General features: G+C 44.6%; 1 protein-coding gene across 5 annotated transcripts in view; it reads left to right on the top strand.

Annotated features, from left to right (window-relative positions):
• Positions 1-20,806, top strand: part of LOC146809721 (uncharacterized) — a 614,997-nt gene that overhangs the window by 488,924 nt on the left and 105,267 nt on the right. For all 5 annotated transcript variants that reach the window (XM_085616561.1, XM_085616559.1, XM_085616558.1 and 2 more), the window contains 4 exons: positions 4,739-4,910; positions 16,479-16,691; positions 18,446-18,590; positions 19,875-20,081. In XM_085616561.1, the coding sequence (XP_085472687.1) occupies positions 4,739-4,910; positions 16,479-16,691; positions 18,446-18,590; positions 19,875-20,081 (737 nt within the window). The remainder of the gene's footprint in view (positions 1-4,738; positions 4,911-16,478; positions 16,692-18,445; positions 18,591-19,874; positions 20,082-20,806) is intronic.

The following is a 20,806-nucleotide window of genomic DNA, read 5'->3' as shown; positions in this document are numbered from 1 at the left end:
ATATCTCCTAGCAGAACACCTTCCAGGAGTACACAATCAGATTGCGGATTTGCTCAGTTGTCAGACACAGCAGATTCGCGAATGGGAACTTCATCCATTTTTCCAAATGTGGGGCCACCCAGACAGAGATCTGTTCGCCACACAGGAAAACGCAAAATGCCCAACCTTCGCCGCCAGATTTCCACACACGTCGTCCTAAGGCAATGCGATATGGATGAACTGGTTAGGCAGATTTGCGTACGCTTTTCCGCCACTCCCACTCATTCCGCTTGTAATACGCAAGCTCAGGCAACAGTCTCTCAAGATGATCCTAGTTGCTCCCACATGGGCACGGCAACCATGGTTCACCACACTTCTCGAACTCTCGGTGGTTCTACACCAAAAACTGCGTCTCTCCCCGAAGTTACTAACGCATAACCATGGAGAGATAAGACACCCCGATCCAGGTCAGCTGGATCTGGCTCCTGAAGTCCTAGAGTTCGGTTACCTTAACCTCCCACCAGACTGTATGAACATCATCAAGAAGCCAGGTGCCCTACTACTAGAGCCTGTTATGCAGCAAAATGGAAAAGATTTGTCATTTACTGCAATAACAATAAAACCGATCCACTGGATGCTTCAATCCAGAACATCAATTGCTATTTCCTGCATTTGCAAAGATGTAATCTGGCATATTCATCCATAAGATTACATCTAGCTGCTCTTGATGCCTACTTGCAAAATAGACAACACCTGTCACTGTTTAGAGTACCTGCAATCAAAGCCTTTATGGAAGGCCTTAAAAGAATAATTCCTCCCAGACTGCCACCCTCTCCGGTGTGGAATCTAAACATTGTCCTTGCCAGACACATGGGTCCCCCATTTGAACCTCTACACATGTGAACTGCAGTTCCTTACATGGAAAGTAGCTTTCCTAGTTGCAATCACCTCTCTCAGGAGAGTAAGTGAGATCCAGGCTTTAACCATAAAAGAACCATTCTTACAAATGCATTGTAACAAAGTGGTTCTTAGAACAAACCCAATATTCCTTCCCAAAGTAATCTCTGCCTTTCATCTTAACCAATCCATAGAGTTACCAGTGTTTTTTCAAAACCCGGACTCTGTAGCAGAGAGAGCTCTTCACACACTTGACGTCAAAAGAGCTCTACTTTATTATATTGACAGGACTAAGCCCTTTAGAAAGACAAAACAATTATTCGTAGCTTTCTCACCACCTCAAAAAAGACACCCCATCTCCAAAGCTGGGATTGCTAGGTGGATAGTCAAATGCATTCAGATATGCTATCAAAAGGCTAAACGCACATTGAGAGTTCCCCCTAGAGCACACTCAACACGCAAACTAGGGGCTTCCATGGCATTCTTAGGGAACATTCCCTTCGATAACATCTGTAAGGCAGCGACATGTTCTACAACCCACACCTTCACCAAACACTATTGTGTTGACGTGCAGGCTTCTGTAGGCCAAGCTGTTCTTAAGACACTTTTTCAATCCACTGCAACAGATACAGGTGGCCACCGCTAGGGAAGACACTGCTATACAGTCTATGCAGTAGTATGAATTCTGCAGCTCATATGCCTCGAACGGAAAATGCTACTTACCAGTATGCATCTGTTCTTGGTATGTATAGCTGCAGAGATTCATACTCCCACCCGCCTCCCCGGAACCTGTATCTGTTCCAGTATTATCTAAATTAGATACATTCACATGGACATCTCTTCTGTTTCTTACTAACACCATCATTTCCCTTCATGGTGAAAAACAATCTGAGGATGGAGTCGATGCCCATGCGCACTATCACCAAAGGGAGGAGTCACCTATCTCGTGACTACAAAAGACTTCTACCAAGACAACAACAAGGTGCAAGGATCCGAGCCCAACACCAGATGGCGATCTATGCAGTAGTATGATATATATATATATATATATATATATATATATATATATATATATATATATATATATATATATATTCACTGAAAAAACCATAGGTTTCACACATGTTATAGTTAGCTGTACATTTCACTCTTAAAAAACCAATGAAATTGCCCCGTTATAGTTAGTGCAGGCAACTATAACTCACGCGACCGCAATCCTCTGCTGATGCTAATACTGTATTTAGACACTTATTTGCCCATGTCTTCTTCCATTAAATTTTAGCTATACATATATTACAAATATTTTTTTTTCATAAAGACATATATGTCATCAGCAGAAGATTGCGGTCGCGTGAGTTATAGTTGCCTGCACTAACTATAACGGGGCAATTTCATTGGTTTTTTACGAGTGAAATGTACAGCTAACTATAACATGTGTGAAACCTATGGTTTTTTCAGTGAATTTGCAAGGTTTTTTAAATGCTAATTCCTAACTATAACGTGTGTGAAACCTATGGTTTTTTCAGTGAATTTGTACGGTTTTTTAAATGCTAAGTTACTTTACGCCATTCGTGGCGTGCGCGCCCAGTTAACGCAGTTCGTTCCGTGCGCGCACGGTGTGCTTCGCGCACCGTGCGCGCACAGTGAGCATGCGGTGCGCTTCGCGCTTCGCGCACCGCGCGCCCACTTTACGCAGTTAGTGCCGTGCACGCACGGTGGTCACGCGGTGCGCACAGCGCACCGCGTGCCCACGTTATGCGGGATGGGCCATGTACGCACGATGCGCTTCGCGCACCGTGCGCACATGGGGGACATATTATGCGCATCTTTGTGAAATTTAATCTTTGTTAATTTCTTTGCTGTAATAAGCCATGTACAATTGGTGCACTTCGGGCACCAATTGCACACGGGGTGGGGAGAGTGTGGATAATTATTTTTTGAAATTTTTTTTACCGTACGCGTACGGTAAGCGTAATCGGCGATTTTCCGAAAAAATTTTTTTTATTTTTTTTGTGCTTGGGGGTTGTTTGGGGACCCCTATATCAATGCTGGGTGGTTAGGATCTCAAGAAACTGCCTCTTTAGACATTTTTTGGCTTCGTTTTTCCACCCTCCCTCAGAGAGCGAGAGAGAAAATGGCGTCCGCCGCTTCCTGGTTTCGACCGATTCGAATGTTTACTAAGATCTAAGAGCCAATCAAAATCGCGCTCGCCACCGTACGCGTACGGTAAGCGCACCGTAAGCGCACCGTAAGCTGGCTCAGATATATATATTGATTTAAAGGCTATTTTCTCAGAATCTACTGAACAGATTTACACCAAACCTACAAAAGGCACTTCCTTGACCTGAGGACTACCTCTCTGCCAAATTTCAAGTAATTCTGTTCAGCCGTTCGGGCTGTAGCTGTGTCTAAAGGTCCTATGGAAAAATGCATGGGAAAAACGCGTTTTGGGACCCCCCTTTTATCTCAGCCCCCGCTTGACGAATCCCCCCGAGACTTTCAGGGTAGGAGCGGAGCGTAGCGTCCCACCTATTTTGAAAAAGTCGCGAGGATTCGTCGACCGGCGCCAAAGTTATTCAAAATAGAATGTTGCGGATTTCCTATGGAAACGTGGTCCTAACTATAAGTACCTACTGGCGACCGCCAGTAGGTAATATATATATATATATATATATATATATATATATATATATATATATATATATATATATATATATATATATATATATATATATATATATATATATATATATATATATATATATATATATATATATATATATATATATATATATATATATATATATATATATATATATATTATTTATTTATTTATTTATTTATTTTCAACTTGCTTCCAACAAACTTATCCCTACAAGAAGCTTTGTATATCCGCCCCACATGCTTTCCTGGCACATGAAAATAAGAAGGTCTGGGAACTGACAACTTAATGTTATGACATTAGACGTTTATGGGTTCATTCTTATACAAGCACAGAAAATCCTTTACTTGGTATGTTCAGCTTTGTAGATGCCAATTAAATTTAAGTTTAATGTTGGAATAGCTTTCCTCTCCAGTGTGCAGTAAAGGAGAAAGACTGCCCATCATCTAGACAGCACAGAGTTCCCCTAAGGAGGATATTTTATGTCAGAATCATGGCACGGGAACCAGAGGTGTATAGGCAGGTTTTCAAAGAGAAACTAAACTGTTTTGCATCCATTATCCCTAAAATAAGTTTTTGAATGACAGTTATGCAAAGATAGAGTTACTTGGAACCTCTCTTGCTCAGCCATAGATCTATTTTTATCGAAGATATTCAGCACCGGCATATGCATTTTACCGTTTTTGAGACTTATCTTTGGGATGTAGTTGGTGTGCTTTGTGCTTAGTAACGACTATGTATTGGCCACTTCCAGCCTCTAGTATAGTCTGTACCTGGGTTTGTAATGTCTCCCGACCTCACCCCCGCCTCCTCTGTGTTGGCCCTCCAGACACTGATAAATGTGTCCTTCCCTTAAAATAAGCCAGGGGAAACGGTCTAGGTTCAGGCTAGAATTGCTCAAATTTTCCGGTGATTCGAGGGTCAAGAAAATGGCAATGATTCCATTGTTCGGTGTAGTTTGACATCTAAATTTGCTTTTCCACATTAGTATCCAACAAGAACTCCTTTTGTTAGAATCACTCTTGCAGAGGTAGATATAGTATTTGACCCTCTATTTATTTACATTTGAGATGATTTAACATATACGTGACTTGATTTGCAGGATCTGTCAGTTCTCTACAAGAGATTTAAGGGCAACCATGACGATGTTTTAAAATGCTTTGCCCCAAAATGACCTCCGACTCTTGCCTGCTGTTTTAGACCGTCTAAAGAAAGAAGAAAAGGGTCGCCAGGAGATGGAGAAGGTGAAGCGCAAGTTGGATGGCGAGACCACCGACTTGCAGGACCAGCTCCTTGAGCTGCAGCAGCAGATCGAGGAGCTGAAGCAACTTCTGGCCCGCAAGGAGGAGGAGCTGCAGGCTGCACTGGCGAGGTAAGTCTCTGTAGGGGAACTGATACCATTCTCTCCTCAGGCCAGTCTGGAAATCTAAATCATCCCTAGCAAAATTGTGCCAGCCAGCCAAACACTGCAGGTGGTCACCAGTAGAAGTGGGTCATGGCAGTCCATCCAGCCCTGAAAACGGCACCTTACGCCAGTGGTTCCAAACTGTGTGCCGAGGCTGCCTGGGGAGCCGTCAGACCTAGCCTGGGGAGCCGCGCACCAAGCAAATTCATGCATTTAATGTTGGCTTCAGTTAAACTTAATAGACTTAAAAGCATGATGTCAATGATTTGTAAGTGACATGCCTAAAGCTGTAAATGTAGTGCTTAATTGATGGCATGTCGAGGGAGATGACCTCCATAATTCACTGGATCCCCTTGTTCCAACACTCCCAAAGTACACAGAAGATGCCTCATTTATTTTGTTAGACTCGTTAATAGTTTCCTTTTTTTACAAATGCATTTTACACCAATGCAAGTTATCAGGAAAGTACAATTGTCCTGTCTATTAAACACATGAAGTATTATTAAGTATTGACACTTGTACTTGAACCATAGGTACTACCAGTACACATTTCTTTAAGTACACACACTTTTCCAGACAGGCCTGCTCTTTCGTTGAGCACAGGGAAGTAAAACACGATATACGGCATAATGCCAACATTTGGAAGCGAGAAAGAAGGACGTTTAAAAAAATATATAATAATAATCTGAGGAATTTATTTGGCATGCATTGATTTGGAGGCAATTTTAGGGAGGAGACAGCAAAAATAAAGCGTATGTGATTTATCGTGAGTCACCCTGCTGAGACAGGTTTGTTGGCATGTATGACATGGGTAGAAATGGAAGTACATGCAAATATTCTTCAAGTGCAGAAACACTTTGGCAATGGGCCTACATGCAAAGGGGTGCTATCTAGCACTGTATTTGGGATAACAAAGTTTGAGAGGGTACTCTAAAAAAGGCATGGGCAAGTGTAACTAGGAATATTTTATTAAAGGCACCGCCTTAGTAATATGAAACACCCTACGTATATGATTTTAAGACCTTCACCCCAAATATTTTCAGGGAGAAAAATGCTAGTACTCCAGCCACGGGCAAGGCCAGTGGGTCAAGGGAACCCTGGGTCAAAAAAGTTTGAGAACCACTGCCTTACGCTGATGGTTACCAGCATCTGGCGACAATGCTACCCAAAGTGACCTAAGCTGCAAACGTCTTGCATGCTGAAGCAGAGTTCTATTTGACAACATGGGGATGCATGCTGAGAGTTTGAATAGGCAGGGCACATTTTATGGCTAATCAGTCCCCTGGTAGCTTCAGGTAGATGGGAAATATGCTGATTAAATAGTTTTTGTGTTCTCCCCTTCTATAAGTTCTAACAAACCTTGAGTGTATGACTACTGCAAGATGCACCCATATATCACAGCTCAACGAACTTCCTTTGCCCCTTGTTGAACTTGCTTACTCAGACTTTGTATTTTCAGAATTACACCTTTTGTTTGCTTGGGCACCTGTAATGGTTAGGGTCATGATCATTCTCATATTGTTTTTGTGTTCTTTTAGCAATCACTTGAATTAAGAAACCAAGATGACATTAGAATTAGTGAGTCCCGAATTAGTTCTCTTATGATGGAGCCCTCTGTTGGGGGAGGGGGGGGGGGGGGGCAAACACAGCTTCAGAAAATATTGCAATACTGTAAAAGGCTGTTTCCACATTTATTAGGTTCATAGCACCAGACTCCCTCAATACTAGCCATTACCAGGTATGTAATTCTTTGCTGCGTATGGGAAAAACACTTTGAATTGAATAACTAATGTATACAGTGTTAAACTCCCAGAAAGGTGACTCAGCGCTAGTAACAGATCGAGCCAGAAATCTTAGCAGAATAGGCACATTTTTAAAGCTTTCCAAACCAAAGAGAAATGCTGGATATGTCTCATCCCTTGTGGTAGGAAGTTCCATAGGGACATGGCCATGTTTGGAAAAGATTTACCTCTTGCCTTTTCCTGATGGTTTTGGGAGGCTCGGGTAAACGTTCCCCATGAGACCCTGACACCCTGCTAGGACAGAGTAAACAAAAATCTTGTTTCATAAAATAAGGGACAATGCCAAATAGAATTTTGGTGTTCTCATTAATGCCTTTTACTTTATCTAGGATGTGAGAGGAAGACTGTGAAGGTTGTGCCGGTGTTTGTCATATGAACAGTCTTGGGCTTCTGCAAAACTTTGGCCTGTGTGTAACTTTCTCACATTGGCTTTAGATGTACTTACTAATAAAGCATTCTCAAAATTGATTTTAGAGCCAGTAACTGGGCTTGTAATTATTACATGATATTTTGTTATGCGTAGAGGTTTCAGGTGCCAATTCTAGGAAGGTATAATCTGATTTGCTTGACAGCCCATCAACAGCCATATAGTGGAATTTCTTTGCCTTATCTTTAATATAAACCTCATTTGTGCCTACCTGAAATATAAAGTAGTACTGATGCCATTTCTTAACTCAATCGCTTGTACTAGTTCTAGAAAATCAGTTTTAGAAGCTTAACCTGCTCTCGTTCATCCGTTTCGTATACCTATTCGACTACTTGTCTACTCACACAAGGATTCTTAGAAAGCCTAAACACTACTTGCGTGTCATCAGCATAGTTCAGAACACTGATCCCCACTGTAGAAAGCCGCTGATGTAATGTTCAATTAGAAATGATAAAAAGTTGGGATGAATAGGCATTCTGTGGGAACCCAGGGCATACTGTTATTGTCCGGTTAATTGTGTGCTTATTACTCAAGTTTTCCTCTGTGTGGGAAAGGATTTCAGTCATTTCAGAAATGTCTCTCCCATCCCTGCTCCCCCAGTCAACCTCTGCATTAGTTTGGTACGGTCGAGGGTGTCGAAGACTGCTGAGAGATACAACAGCGTCATAAGCGCCGGATACACTGAGTGTCCAGTCTTAAAGATGGCAGGCTAAATGTCACACAGAGCTGTTTCAGCACATTGATGTGGCTGGAAGCCGCACAGTCTGTCTCCAGTGATATAGGTTGCTTCCTCAGGTTCCTGAAGCTGTATAGTACTGGTCTTCTCCAAGATCCTGAGTAGCCAGGGAATGTGAGAAATCAGACTTTATTTAGAGTGATCAACAACCTCCAAGTCATTTTATTTTAGAAGTCGTGTGGCTCCCATCTTCCTTTTGTATAGTCAGAATAATGTCTTCTTTAAAAAAAAAAAGGGTTCACTGTATCCTGAATATATGTCACTCTTTAATTATTGTCAATGCACATTAATCCTCTGGACAGCTTGTCCACTTTGTAGATTGACGTATGAATGCAACGACATCTAGAGCTATATCTCCAGAATTAAAAAGGGAGTGGTGGTTACAACTGAGACATTCCGCCCTCATTTAACATTATACAAGCTTTTTGGTGCAGATGAGTTACATTTTGTCTTGGAAATTATCCTGCACAGTGCTGCTCCTTGTGGGCAGAAGCTAATTCTATGGATTTAGAATGTGCCATCTCCTTCAGAACGAGCAAAGAACCTTAGACAGGTTGTCTATTTCTCTGATTTGATTGGCAAAATAGTCTTTGTTGCTGATAAAGTGGCCTTTTTATATAATTTCCAAGCATTCTTGAGATCTAGTTCAAGAGTCTGTGATAGTTGCTTCTCCCACAGACGTCCTACCAGTCTGACTTTCGCCTGTAATGATTTAGCTCTACTGTGGAACATGTTGGAATATGTTTGATCTATTACACTTGTAGAATTTGATTGGTGCATACCCTTCAACATTAGCCTTTAGGCGATTGTACCAGTGTACCCCCTGATGAACAATAACCGTCTTGGGCTATATAAGATAGTACGCTCCTTTAGAATGAAGAGGGCTACATTCTTGGCAGATAAGATTTTAAAATTACAGTAAGGTATCACCTTCGACACAGGTTTGTGTATGACTTTTCTTAACTGTAATTGGAAGATAAGTAAATAATTGTCCAAACAGTCTGTCATCAGCACACTATCTTTTTTAATTCCAAAATCTAATGTGGGCACTCATTCCAGAGTATATCCTTCAACATGCATAGTGGACAGCATGATTTGTTTAAATCTCATGTGAGGATTTGGCTACCTTCTTTATCACGTATATTTCTGTACCAGAGATTGATGTCTCCAAGAATAATCACAAGACCTCCGTAGAACCTGGTCTGATGCTGTATCGTGAACATCACACGGGCTGCCATGGCCAGGGAATGAGGCCCAGATGTTTAGAAGGTTAGAACTCTTTCAGAAGACAAAACACGTAGAAACTAGCATGCAAACTGCATTGGCTTGATTATTTCAGCTGAGTACCTAACCGCTAGCCCAGAGATTTAAATTTAGAAACGGAGAAAAAGTATCACCTTTGGTTACAGGACTGTGAGCCGCTTCCTAGCATTCCTGGTTCGTTCCAAAAGTCAGAATGTCTCATTTATTAGTCTTTATTTTTAGAATATTGTGACTTATCCATTGCTGTACAACAGCTAGGCAATTCCGGTGATTAGTCCCTGATTCTGGTGCGCGATTATCCAGACAAATGATCATTTTTGTGCCATTTGCATAAGATAAGGTTTTACTTCCAAATGAACAGATGATGTTGAAGAGGGTACGAACATACAAATTGAAAAGCATGGGGAAGAAAAAGCACGATGTCGGGCTATCAGAGAAACTGGCATCTGAGACTGATGATGGGCTAGTTTTGCTGATTGAGTTCGGTCCACCAGAAATTACCTCACCATCAAACCTCATTCTTGCCATACAACATGGTCCACTGTATTAAAAGTGGCAGAAATATCTAACTGGGTCACTCTGCCACGCCACCTTTGTCTAACATGGTTTTCAATTCCTCGGTTGATAGAATCATAGTGCTGTCATCCGTTTTGAGATGGAAACCCAACTGCCAGGAATCAAGAACAAAGTAATGGAGTGATATTTTGTAAGCCCTGTGGAGTACAGTGAACGTTTTTGTTAATGCTGCCACCTTAGAACAGGCTATGATGAGACTGACGGGTGATAACAGCTTTAATTTTAGTCCAGAAGCACTGGCGTTTTAATTTTTGCCCTTGGTAGGCACCTTCCTTGGAAAATCCACCAAACCATCCATAACTAGGGTATTTCTCCCACCTGAGTATGTCTAGTATATGTGAGAATTATTGTAGCATTGTACAGCTTATCTGAAAGACACGTTAGTGCTAGATTCCTTACCTTAGAAATAATCCCCAGGCGTCAGACTGGATCCGTAAAGTTTAGCTAGCAGTACCGTTACGCGTCAGTAGGTGGCGTCCTGCTGCTCCGCGTCCGTCGCTGGCGTCGTAAGCGCCGAGATTTCGTCACGGAGACTACTTAGGCGCGACCCATGCGTGCTGATGTCAGTTTTTTCTTTTTCCGCGCCAGCAAGCGCAGATCCGGTTAGAGCACGTACCTTAGTCACTTTTTGACTACTCTTTTGAGACTTTTTGTCTCCCCCTTTTTCTCCTGGTGCACGTAGGGATGCCTGCATTTAAGTCTTGTGGGGGTCTGCCGTCGCAATATGTCGGTGGCGGACCCCCAGGATGTTTGCCTCTTCTGCCTGGAGACCGAGCACGACTCCCAGTCCTGCCGGGACTGTCAGGCCATGGCCCCGAAGGTCTTGAGGGTGCGGCGCCAGAAGCTGCTGGAGGTCCGGCACTCGTCCCAGCGCCGTTCCAGATCCAGGGACCGTTCCTGGGATCGCGGCTTCTGTAGGGGAGGCTCTGGGAATCAGCGTGGGGGTCAGTCCACCTCCGCCCCACTGCTTCAGCCTCCAAACCTTCCTTATCCGAGCTTTGTGGAGCACCCCACGCCAGTGGGTGGCAGGATTCGCCATCACCTCCCCCACTGGCACGCTATTACATCGGACAAGTGGGTTTTGCAGATTGTCTGCAAGGGTTGCTCCCTTCCCTTGCAGTCCGCCATTCCAGCTATGCCACTTAGGTACCACCGCTTGTCGGGGGACCACTTGGCGACCCTCCAGCAGGAAGTTGCGGCCCTCTTGGCCAAGGGGGACATCGAGTGCATTCCTGGGCCAGAAGTAGGGTGTGGGTGTTATTCCCACTACTTTCTGGTCCCCCAAGAAGGACAAAGGGGGGGTCTGCATCCCATCTTGGACCTCCGGAACGTCAATCGCTTCCTCCGAAAGGAGAAGTCCAAAATGCTGACTCTGGCTCAGGTCTTGGCGCCCTCGACCCTGGAGACTGAATGGTAGCGTTGGACTTGCAGGATGCATATTTTCACATCCACGTCCTGCCAGCCCACCGGCGTTACCTGCGGTTCACAGTAGGCCAGGAGCATTTTCAGTTTGCCGTGCTCCCCTTCGGCCTTACCAGCGCCCCTCGGTGGTTCACGAAGGTGATGGCAGTGGTTGCAGCTCACCTGCGCAGGTCAGGGGTGTCGGTCTTCCCTTACCTCAACGACTGGTTGCTGAAGGCGTGCTCATCCCAGGCAGTCATCAACCACCTTCAGACTGCAGCCGACCTCCTGCATTTGCTGGGGTTCTCCATCAACGTGCCGAAGTCGCACCTGAGTCCTTCTCAGGAGCCCCCCTTCATCGGAGCGATTCTAGATTCAATGCCGTTTCGGGTTTATCCTCCCGAGCAGTGAGTCCGGGATATTCAGGCCATGATTCCGATCTTTCAGCCTCTATCCTGGTTTTCAGTCAGGATGACCCTCCGGCTCCTGGGCCTGATGGCCTCCTGCTTCCTGCTGGTGCCACATGCCAAATGGCGTATGCGGGCTCAGCAGTGGGACCTGAAGTTCCAGTGGGCGCAGCATCAGGGCAACCTGTCCGATCATGTCCAGATCTCGGAGGGCACCGCACGGCAATTGCAGTGGTGGCTCACAAATCGCGATTGGGTCAATGGCATATCTCTCTCCCTTCCCCAAACGGAGTACACAGTGGTGACGGATGCGTCCCTCCTGGGATGGGGAAGCCACTTGGGAGAGGCGTAGATCAGAGGCCTCTGGTCTCCGGCGGAGTCCCAGCTCCATATCAATCTGTTGGAGCTTCGGGCGATCTGACTTACACTGAAGGCATTCCTTCCCTCTGTCTGGGGAAGGGTGGCAGGATTCGCCATCACCTCCCCCACTGGCACGCTATTACATCGGACAAGTGGGTTTTGCAGATTGTCTGCAAGGGTTACTCCCTTCCCTTGCAGTCCGCCATTCCAGCTATGCCACTTCGGTACCACCGCTTGTCGGGGGACCACTTGGCGACCCTCCAGCAGGAAGTTGCGGCCCTCTTGGCCAAGGGGGACATCGAGTGCATTCCTGGGCCAGAAGTAGGGTGTGGGTGTTATTCCCACTACTTTCTGGTCCCCAAGAAGGACAAAGGGGGGTCTGCATCCCATCTTGGACCTCCGGAACGTCAATCGCTTCCTCCGAAAGGAGAAGTCCAAAATGCTGACTCTGGCTCAGGTCGTGGCGCCCTCGACCCTGGAGACTGAATGGTAGCGTTGGACTTGCAGGATGCATATTTTCACATCCACGTCCTGCCAGCCCACCGGCGTTACCTGCGGTTCACGGTAGGCCAGGAGCATTTTCAGTTTGCCGTGCTCCCCTTCGGCCTTACCAGCGCCCCTCGGTGGTTCACGAAGGTGATGGCAGTGGTTGCAGCTCACCTGCGCAGGTCAGGGGTGTCGGTCTTCCCTTACCTCGACGACTGGTTGCTGAAGGTGGGCTCATCCCAGGCAGTCATCAACCACCTTCAGACTGCAGCCGACCTCCTGCATTTGCTGGGGTTCTCCATCAACGTGCCGAAGTCGCACCTGAGTCCTTCTCAGGAGCCCCCCTTCATCGGAGCGATTCTAGATTCGATGCCGTTTCGGGTTTATCCTCCCGAGCAGCGAGTCCGGGATATTCAGGCTATGATTCCGATCTTTCAGCCTTTATCCTGGTTTTCAGTCAGGATGACCCTCCGGCTCCTGGGCCTGATGGCCTCCTGCTTCCTGCTGGTGCCACATGCCAAATGGCGTATGCGGGCTCAGCAGTGGGACCTGAAGTTCCAGTGGGCGCAGCATCAGGGCAATCTGTCCGATCATGTCCAGATCTCGGAGGGCACCGCACGGCAATTGCAGTGGTGGCTCACAAATCGCGATTGGGTCAATGGCATATCTCTCTCCCTTCCCCAAACGGAGTACACAGTGGTGACGGATGCGTCCCTCCTGGGATGGGGAAGCCACTTGGGAGAGGCGTAGATCAGAGGCCTCTGGTCTCCGGCGGAGTCCCGGCTCCATATCAATCTGTTGGAGCTGCGGGCGATCTGACTTACACTGAAGGCATTCCTTCCCTCTGTCTGGGGAAGTGTGGTGCAGGTGTTCACGGACAACACCACCACCATGTGGTATTGCAACAAACAGGGTGGGGTGGGGTCCTGGACCCTATGTCAGGAGGAGGCTCTGCGCCTCTGGGCATGGCTGGAACGTCAAGGCATTACCTTGGTGGTTCAAAACCTGGCAGGTTCTCTGAACGCCAGGGCGGACAAACTCAGCCGCCGGTGCTTGATGGATCACGAATGGCGTCTGAACTCGGATGTGGTGCAAGGTCTCTTTCAGAAGTGGGGAGAGCCTTGGTTAGATCTATTCCCCACCGAAGAGAACGCGCAATGTCATCAGCTCTGCACGTTGGAATTTCCAAGGCGGCACTCGCTCTGCGATGCTTTTCGTCGCGAGTGGAGTTGCGGTCTGTTGTATGCCTTTCCGCCTTTACCACTTCTGCCCAGAGTGCTGAAGAAGATTCGGCGCGACCGGGCCCAAGCCATCCTTGTGGCTCCAGATTGGGCACGGAGATTGTCGTTTTCAGGCATGAAGCACTTTAGAAACTCCATAGACTTTGTAGAAGCCACCACTCACACTCTTCACTGCTGATAGTGTTCCGCTGGCTGCAACTTGCCACCCTAATTCCAGAACTATCTGAAATATCTCTGTTACTTGCAGTCCCCCTAGATATCGCAGTTTAGAGGAATGAAATTCGAAATCCCATACCTTTAGTTGCTATTAGGAAAAGGTGGCTTGTCCAGTGGCGACCAGTGTCTGTAGGGACTAAACTCAGGTGCTTGCCCATTCATTCCCTTCACTGGTAGTTGCGCATGTTTGAACTTTTAACTTTGGACACAAGTTATAACTGGTTTCCTTTAGCTTCAAGTGCCCCTGTCTTCAACCACTGTGGCCCTGTTAACTGGAGATAGTAATGTGACCTTGAGACTACGTTATTTGCCCCTCAACATAATTATTTTTTTTGTGTATCTGTGAATTGAAATTCCAGTCACATGTGGGTGATTTTTATTTTTATTTTTGTATTTTTTTTTTTAATAATATTTTTTGCTGGTCCTTAATTCTTTTGACTCGTCCCCGGTGAGTTTTCCCTCTGGCTCCAAGGCTGAAAAGAAACCAGGGAAAATGCCAAATGAAGCATACTTTAGAGATTTTTAACATTAATCCGGCATGTTGTGCATTAACTGGGAACTGTACACAATGCCATATTAATTTTCAATGATGTCATTATTTGTTGGTGTTGAGTTTGACTATTTTAACGATGTACTGTATCTACATTGATTTGCTTCATTGAGCTACCCTTGGTGAGTCAAGTGTACACATGGAGTGGCTTGTCTATGCAGTTGGAGTGCAGTACTCCTAAGGTCCCGGGCTCCTAATCTTATATGATGCAACCAAGGGATCCAGGTTCTGGAATAACATCCCTCTACCAATAAGTACCGCCCAAGCGCTGTTCCAATTTCGGAAAGAGTTGAAGCCTCTTTGAAGGACACTACATCACAATGCAGTAACAATCCAATAAGCAGCTGCTTCTCCTATCGGAAACTCAGTGACATGGGCCCAAACTCATTCAGTTGTCCCACGTTTCACCTATGACTACCAAGAAACCAGGGTAGAAAACAGATGTATAATAGCAAACGTAATATATTGTTTCCTTCCAGTTTAGGGTAAGCAAATTGTGGTAAACGGGATGACCTCTGAAAGAAGACAAGCAGTAGGGTCACAGGTCATAAAAATCCAGCACTCACTGCATAAATGTTATATACGTTTTAAAATTATACCAAGACCCCTAAAGGAAAGTTTAGTACCTTTTTTTTCTTCATTCTTTTGTCTGGTGCATTTTTTACTGCCATTACTGACCTTCTTTTAGATGAAGACTGCTTTCTCTCAGAAGTGATTGCACTGACAGGTCTGTGTCACTTGCTGTGTTTGTGTTCCTAGCCCATACCACCTCGTAGAGTAAGTCTCCACCACTGTATTACTGCTGCAGAGTCTAGTGCCTCAAGATGGTAAGCTGGGTAGCCAACGGGAGTGCAGCAGTATTTGCGGCACTTCATTACCAGTACTGAACTATAGTACTCTTCACGGATATTGTCCAATAAGCACTCCTAGCTCCAGCATCATCAAATCAGATGTTATACTAGAGATGCAGTGAGATGCAGTGTTGTGGTTATACGGATAAAGTGTCTTCTGTGTCTCCATAGTCCACATCCCACACCTCTGTGCACCCACTCACAAAAACCGGGCCAAGTACTACGAAAAAGGTGTGAGCTGGGAATATGAGCAACTCTTAAAGACAGTGGGACCGATTCACAGAATTAACTTAAGACAAAATCCTAAACTCACTACCATTTTGGTTTAAAAAAAAAAAGTATGGGACGGGGTAGGCCTGTTATAGAACAGAAAAATGTAATACTACACAAAAGGCACTTAGCTTAATCATTTTGAGTAACTTACTCATTTTGGTATTCGCAGAAGGCACCTACTCATTTTGGTATTCACAGAAGGCACTTACTCATTTTGGTATTCACATCAATGAGTAAGTGCCTTCTGTGAATACCAATATGAGCAAGTTACTCAAAATGAGTAAGTGCATTTTGTGTAGTATTAAATGTTTCTGTTCTATTACAGGCCTACCCCGTCCCGTACTGTTTTTGAATAGGGTTCTAGTTGTTCATTCCACCATGTCCAGAGTAAGGCTACTTCTTGTAGGTGCTGGAAAGTATTCCGCTTACCTTAGTGGTCATGTGAACTCTATTCACATAAACCCCAATATCCCAAGAAGGGTTACTTTCAGCAAAGTATCTTTTGGAAAAGCTGGAAAGAGAAGCGGGTGAGAAGGATTTCTGTGTTGTGTCACTTCTCACATCAGTCAAGTGTACCCTCCATGCTTTCCTATTCTAGGCATATGTTACTGATATTTTTGTCTCAGACATATTGCAGCAAACCTGACCTAAGACCGCCCCAGAAACAGACCTCACTGTGACCCCCACTTCTGTGAGCCCAATGTCGGACTCTACATTAGTCATCTAATGCAGGTAGTAGATAGTTAATAAGTGCCAGTACCTCCTATCCTGTTTGAGAGGATATATACTGATAGTCAACAAAATGCTTACTGTTCAAGAGTGATTCAGACATGCCCATCAGGTGCAGGGGCAACCATGTTCTATTTCTGTCCCCATCAGCTTCGGAGTGGAACCGATTTCCTGTCGCTCCTTGCTTCTCAACTACTGTTTCCTTTTTTAATTCCAGGCTGGACAGCGAAGTCTCTCAGAAGAATGCACTGCTGAAGTCACTACGGGAGTTACAGGCCCAGATGGCTGAGCTTCAGGAAGACTTGGAGTCTGAGAAGGCTGCTCGGGGAAAGGCAGAGAAGCAGCGGCGCGACCTGGGCGAGGAGCTGGAGGCCTTGAAGACCGAACTTGAGGATACGCTGGATTCCACTGCCACTCAGCAGGAGCTCAGGTGGGTTTCGAGCGGTATAACCTTTGAGATGGAGCCTGGTGGGTTTGCTCACATTTTGAGTGTAAGCACAGCAGTAATTGAAAACGACAGATCTTAATGAGAAAGTAAATGTCTCAACATTAAAAGTTTTAAATGGTAATGTTAAATCACCTTTATAGCTGTGGCCTACTTGCTGCGTACATCATGGTGAAAGTCAGTTCTTGTAAGCTTCCTTAGTAGCACTTGAAACAAACAAACTCTTCTGTGAACCTGTGTGCCAAGTATGAAATCTTCATACTAAAGCCAGCTATTCACACTGTTCACAGCCTCCAAGTGCTGCTTCTCACAATGACCCAGTGTAACCTCTTAATTTTGCCAAAACTCTGATTCTCACCCTGGCTACCAGTGCCAGCTTCTCCTAAAGCTTTAAACACAAGAAGAGAGCGAGAGGGTAGGTAACCTAGTTGCGTCCTTCCTAGCACAATAACAAACTCCTTTAGGCAACTGGGTTAGACTTCTGGAATAGGTTTTGGGATAGACACCTCACCCACTATGCTTAGTGGCATGCTTCATCATCAAATTACTTTTCTCACCTAATTCTGCGTAATCTCACTGGATTTTGGGGGGAATACAGCATGATTACCCTGCTCAGAATTACACGAGTTACACCTTCCCCGAATCAGAACCCAGCTTTCCCTGCAATCACCTAGTGACATTGTCCTGGTCTTTGAGCCTGCACAACTCTCCCCTGCCTTTTGCCAAGATTCACGCTATACAAATACCATATACATACACATACATTTTTTCTAATTAGAATGAGTGCTCTTTTTTGTTCATTCAGAAAGTATTTCAGGATACTGAACATTGATGTAGATTTTTTGTGTTTATGAATTTAATAAAGAGACTTGCGATAGAGAGCCTGAATTACTGCTAAGTAACATTATCCGACCCATGTTCCACAAAAAGGAAATCTTGAACAAGTATCAGTGGGTCGTTTACAACAAGCTGGGATTGTCTGTGGAAATATTATAAAATCGCTTTTATTACACCTTAAACCCAATCATTATTTAATTCCAGCAATTGTGTAGTTTGATAAATTTAGGATTGTGACCTACAAGTTAACAAACATGTTTACTATTTTGCTTGCAAAGTTAAATTTAGAGTCTCTTCCTCGATGCAAGAAAAGACTCACAGGAAGTTGAAATCTTAAGCATTGTATCCTGCAAATTTGCGGGGTAAAACTGTTGAACTATGTCAGTTTAATAATGTGTTTCTCTCGCAACTTCAGAAAGGTAGGTGGGCCAGCCCAAAACTTCCTTATCATGCACATATTTAATTTTAAAAAAAGCAACAACAAAACGAATGCGAGCAGTAAATGGTGGGAAAACGAGACTTTGAGGTAGTTTGCACAATAGGAATGGGAGTTGGAAACTAGACGTTTTACATCTTTACGCGTTTATGTACGTATGGGCTACCATATGTCATGGTATGTTCTTTCTAATGCAAACTACTAGTGGTCACGGCTACATCACTGTTTGCTTTAGCATTATACTCTATGATTCAAAAGCAAAACATTCCCAGAGTGCAGCGAATTACGAGCCAACAAGGCATTAAATGCTTACAATATTTAACTGGATGATTTTGAATTATGGAATAATGGGAATGGTAAAATTCAGCAGGAAGCATACCAGAGTGAAGAGTGCCAAGTTACTAGTGTTGACAGCTGGGAACTCTGCTCCTAATGATGAATTATTGATTTCTTCTCCCTTGTTCAGGACCAAACGTGAGCATGAAGTGACTGAGCTGAAGAAGACAATTGAGGAGGAAGCCAAGTCACATGAGGCGCAGATCGTGGAGATTCGTCAGCGTCACACCAATGCCCTGGAGGAGCTCGCCGAGCAGCTGGAGCAGTCGCGTAGGGTAAGTACCATCTCAGTGAGCGGCTTCTCTGTCGAAGATGTGCCTGGCCACAGTGCCCACTGATGCACTAGCATTCTCACACCCTGCCCCTTATAGAAGATTCAGTTGTACAAGTAAATTGTGATGGAGGATTTCCACGGTTTGGGTGCAGTAGATCCCAGCCTTGTGTGAAGAGTTGTAGTGGCAGACCCTTCATCGGTTGACTCAGGATGTGGAGAGGACCCCTCCCATGCCCCATCCGACCTAGAGTGAAGTGAAGAAAGGAGGACAGGGCGGTCAGATCTCCATCATTTGTAATCTAATAGATAGTACTGCTCCCCAGACGTTAACAGCACAGTATTTTTCTTCTCCAAAAAAACAAGAAACCTGCTCCTGAAGTCACCGACTTCCTCTTCCTCCTTCAGTGCTAACTATTTGACTCATTTTAGAAGCCGTTCTCCTAGCAGTGCACTGGAAAGGTATCAGGCTATTACCACTCCTGTGATCATCAACAATCCTATCCAGGCTCCTAGAAACACTGTCACTCTTCTATAGATGGCTAGTCAGACCAGCAAGAGACTTTACCTGAGTCCAGAGATGAGTCTTTATCCTTGTGACCTGCAACCATTCACATTAGAGCAGTTTGATGATCCTTAGGGAGCTTTACTATCTGGGGCTTCACATTTTATTAAAATACGTCCCTCCTCCAGCTCTGGTCTTGGGGGTGGTTTTATAATGCAGAAAATAGTTTTAAATTTAATTGGATACTAATCCTGATATTGCTTAAGTCAGTTGTAAACCATGTCAACAGACTAATAGCAGCAACCAGAAAAAAGGCCAACGTCCTAAGAGTTGCTAGGCTGGAATCTTTACACTTAAGAGAGGATAGTTAAAGACGAGATCTTCTACTATTCAATGTGTAGTTCATTTTCATGCTGTGGTAAGTCTCAGGAATGAGGTTAATTCCCATCATTATATTTACAGTTCTGTTTGATGCCACAACCCGCTCAACTACTGCAAATTTGTTTGGATTACAAAACTCCTGAGTGATGGAAATAGTGAATTTCTCTTCTCTCACAAGGGAGCTGGATGGTATTGTAGTGAGGCTGAAGATGATCATTGGACCTAGATTGTTTATTGGAAGATGTAAAAGATGAATCCTGGTCAGGTCAAGTAAAAGCATCAGAGCACCAACACTTCACTGCCTCATACTACTTCATCATAGATGACATACAGTAACCACTTTGTGTCAGTCCTTAGTCCTTGCACATTTATGCCTTTTTAATTTCTCTTTCTCGCCCCTAGTTTAAAACAAACCTGGAAAAAGTAAAGCAGAGCCTGGAAAGTGAGAATGCTGATCTACTGAAGGAGGTGAAATCCCTGCAGGGATCAAAACTGGATTCAGAACAACGCCGCAAAAAGTTGGAAGCCCAGCTGTCCGAGCTGCAGGTTCGCTTCATGGAGAGTGAGCGCTTTAAAGGTGACCTGGCTGAAAAGGCACAAAAGTTGCAGGTGAGTGCTTTTCTTGTAAGGTATTGGCAGCCCTTGTGCCTGTTAGTCTCTAAATCTTTGAAAGGATGCAGGGTTAGGGGGTCTGTGTATGCTGTCTGGCGAGCTGAATGGATTTAATTTTCACATTCAGTGGATGACAATGCTTTGGTGGTAAAGTGGTGTACAGAGGTGTTTTTTTGGTTGAGTTCCCACATCTAACTTCCGCTTGTTAGTTGGATCATTCAAAGGTGTCTGGTTTTGTGATCCCATTTCTGAGAGAAGCTTGGGTGCGATGTTAAACAATATTTTTTTCATCACAATGGTAGTGAATGCACAAAGCAGGCAACTGATAGAAGTTGTGGAGACGGAAAAAATTAATTAACCCAGGACTGTAAATAACCAAATAAAGCAATAGCAGTAAATAATATCTATCTGCTCATCTGTCTTCTGCCTTTGACACGCCCATTCCACCCTGGTGACTCGTTTAACTGAGGTGGGAGTGAGTGATTCTGCACTGGACTCTTACTCTGTTTTTCTCTAAGACCATGCTCAGACAGTTACACTTACTCCATTTCAATCTAATTTGAGATCTCACATGTGGCGTTCTCCATGGCTCTTCCCTTAACTCTACCATTTGCAGTCTTTATGTTGCTCAGCTTGTCTGAGTTGATCATTTGGGTTGACCATTTGCTCTTACGCTGAGGATACACAACATATTCTTTCAGGATCACACTTCCAAACTTGTC

The sequence above is a fragment of the Triturus cristatus genome, chromosome 7 (assembly GCF_964204655.1).
Source record: "Triturus cristatus chromosome 7, aTriCri1.1, whole genome shotgun sequence".
Lineage (NCBI taxonomy): Eukaryota > Metazoa > Chordata > Amphibia > Caudata > Salamandridae > Triturus > Triturus cristatus.
Note: the sequence above shows the minus strand (reverse complement) of the source record. Positions and strands in the feature narration are given on the sequence as shown.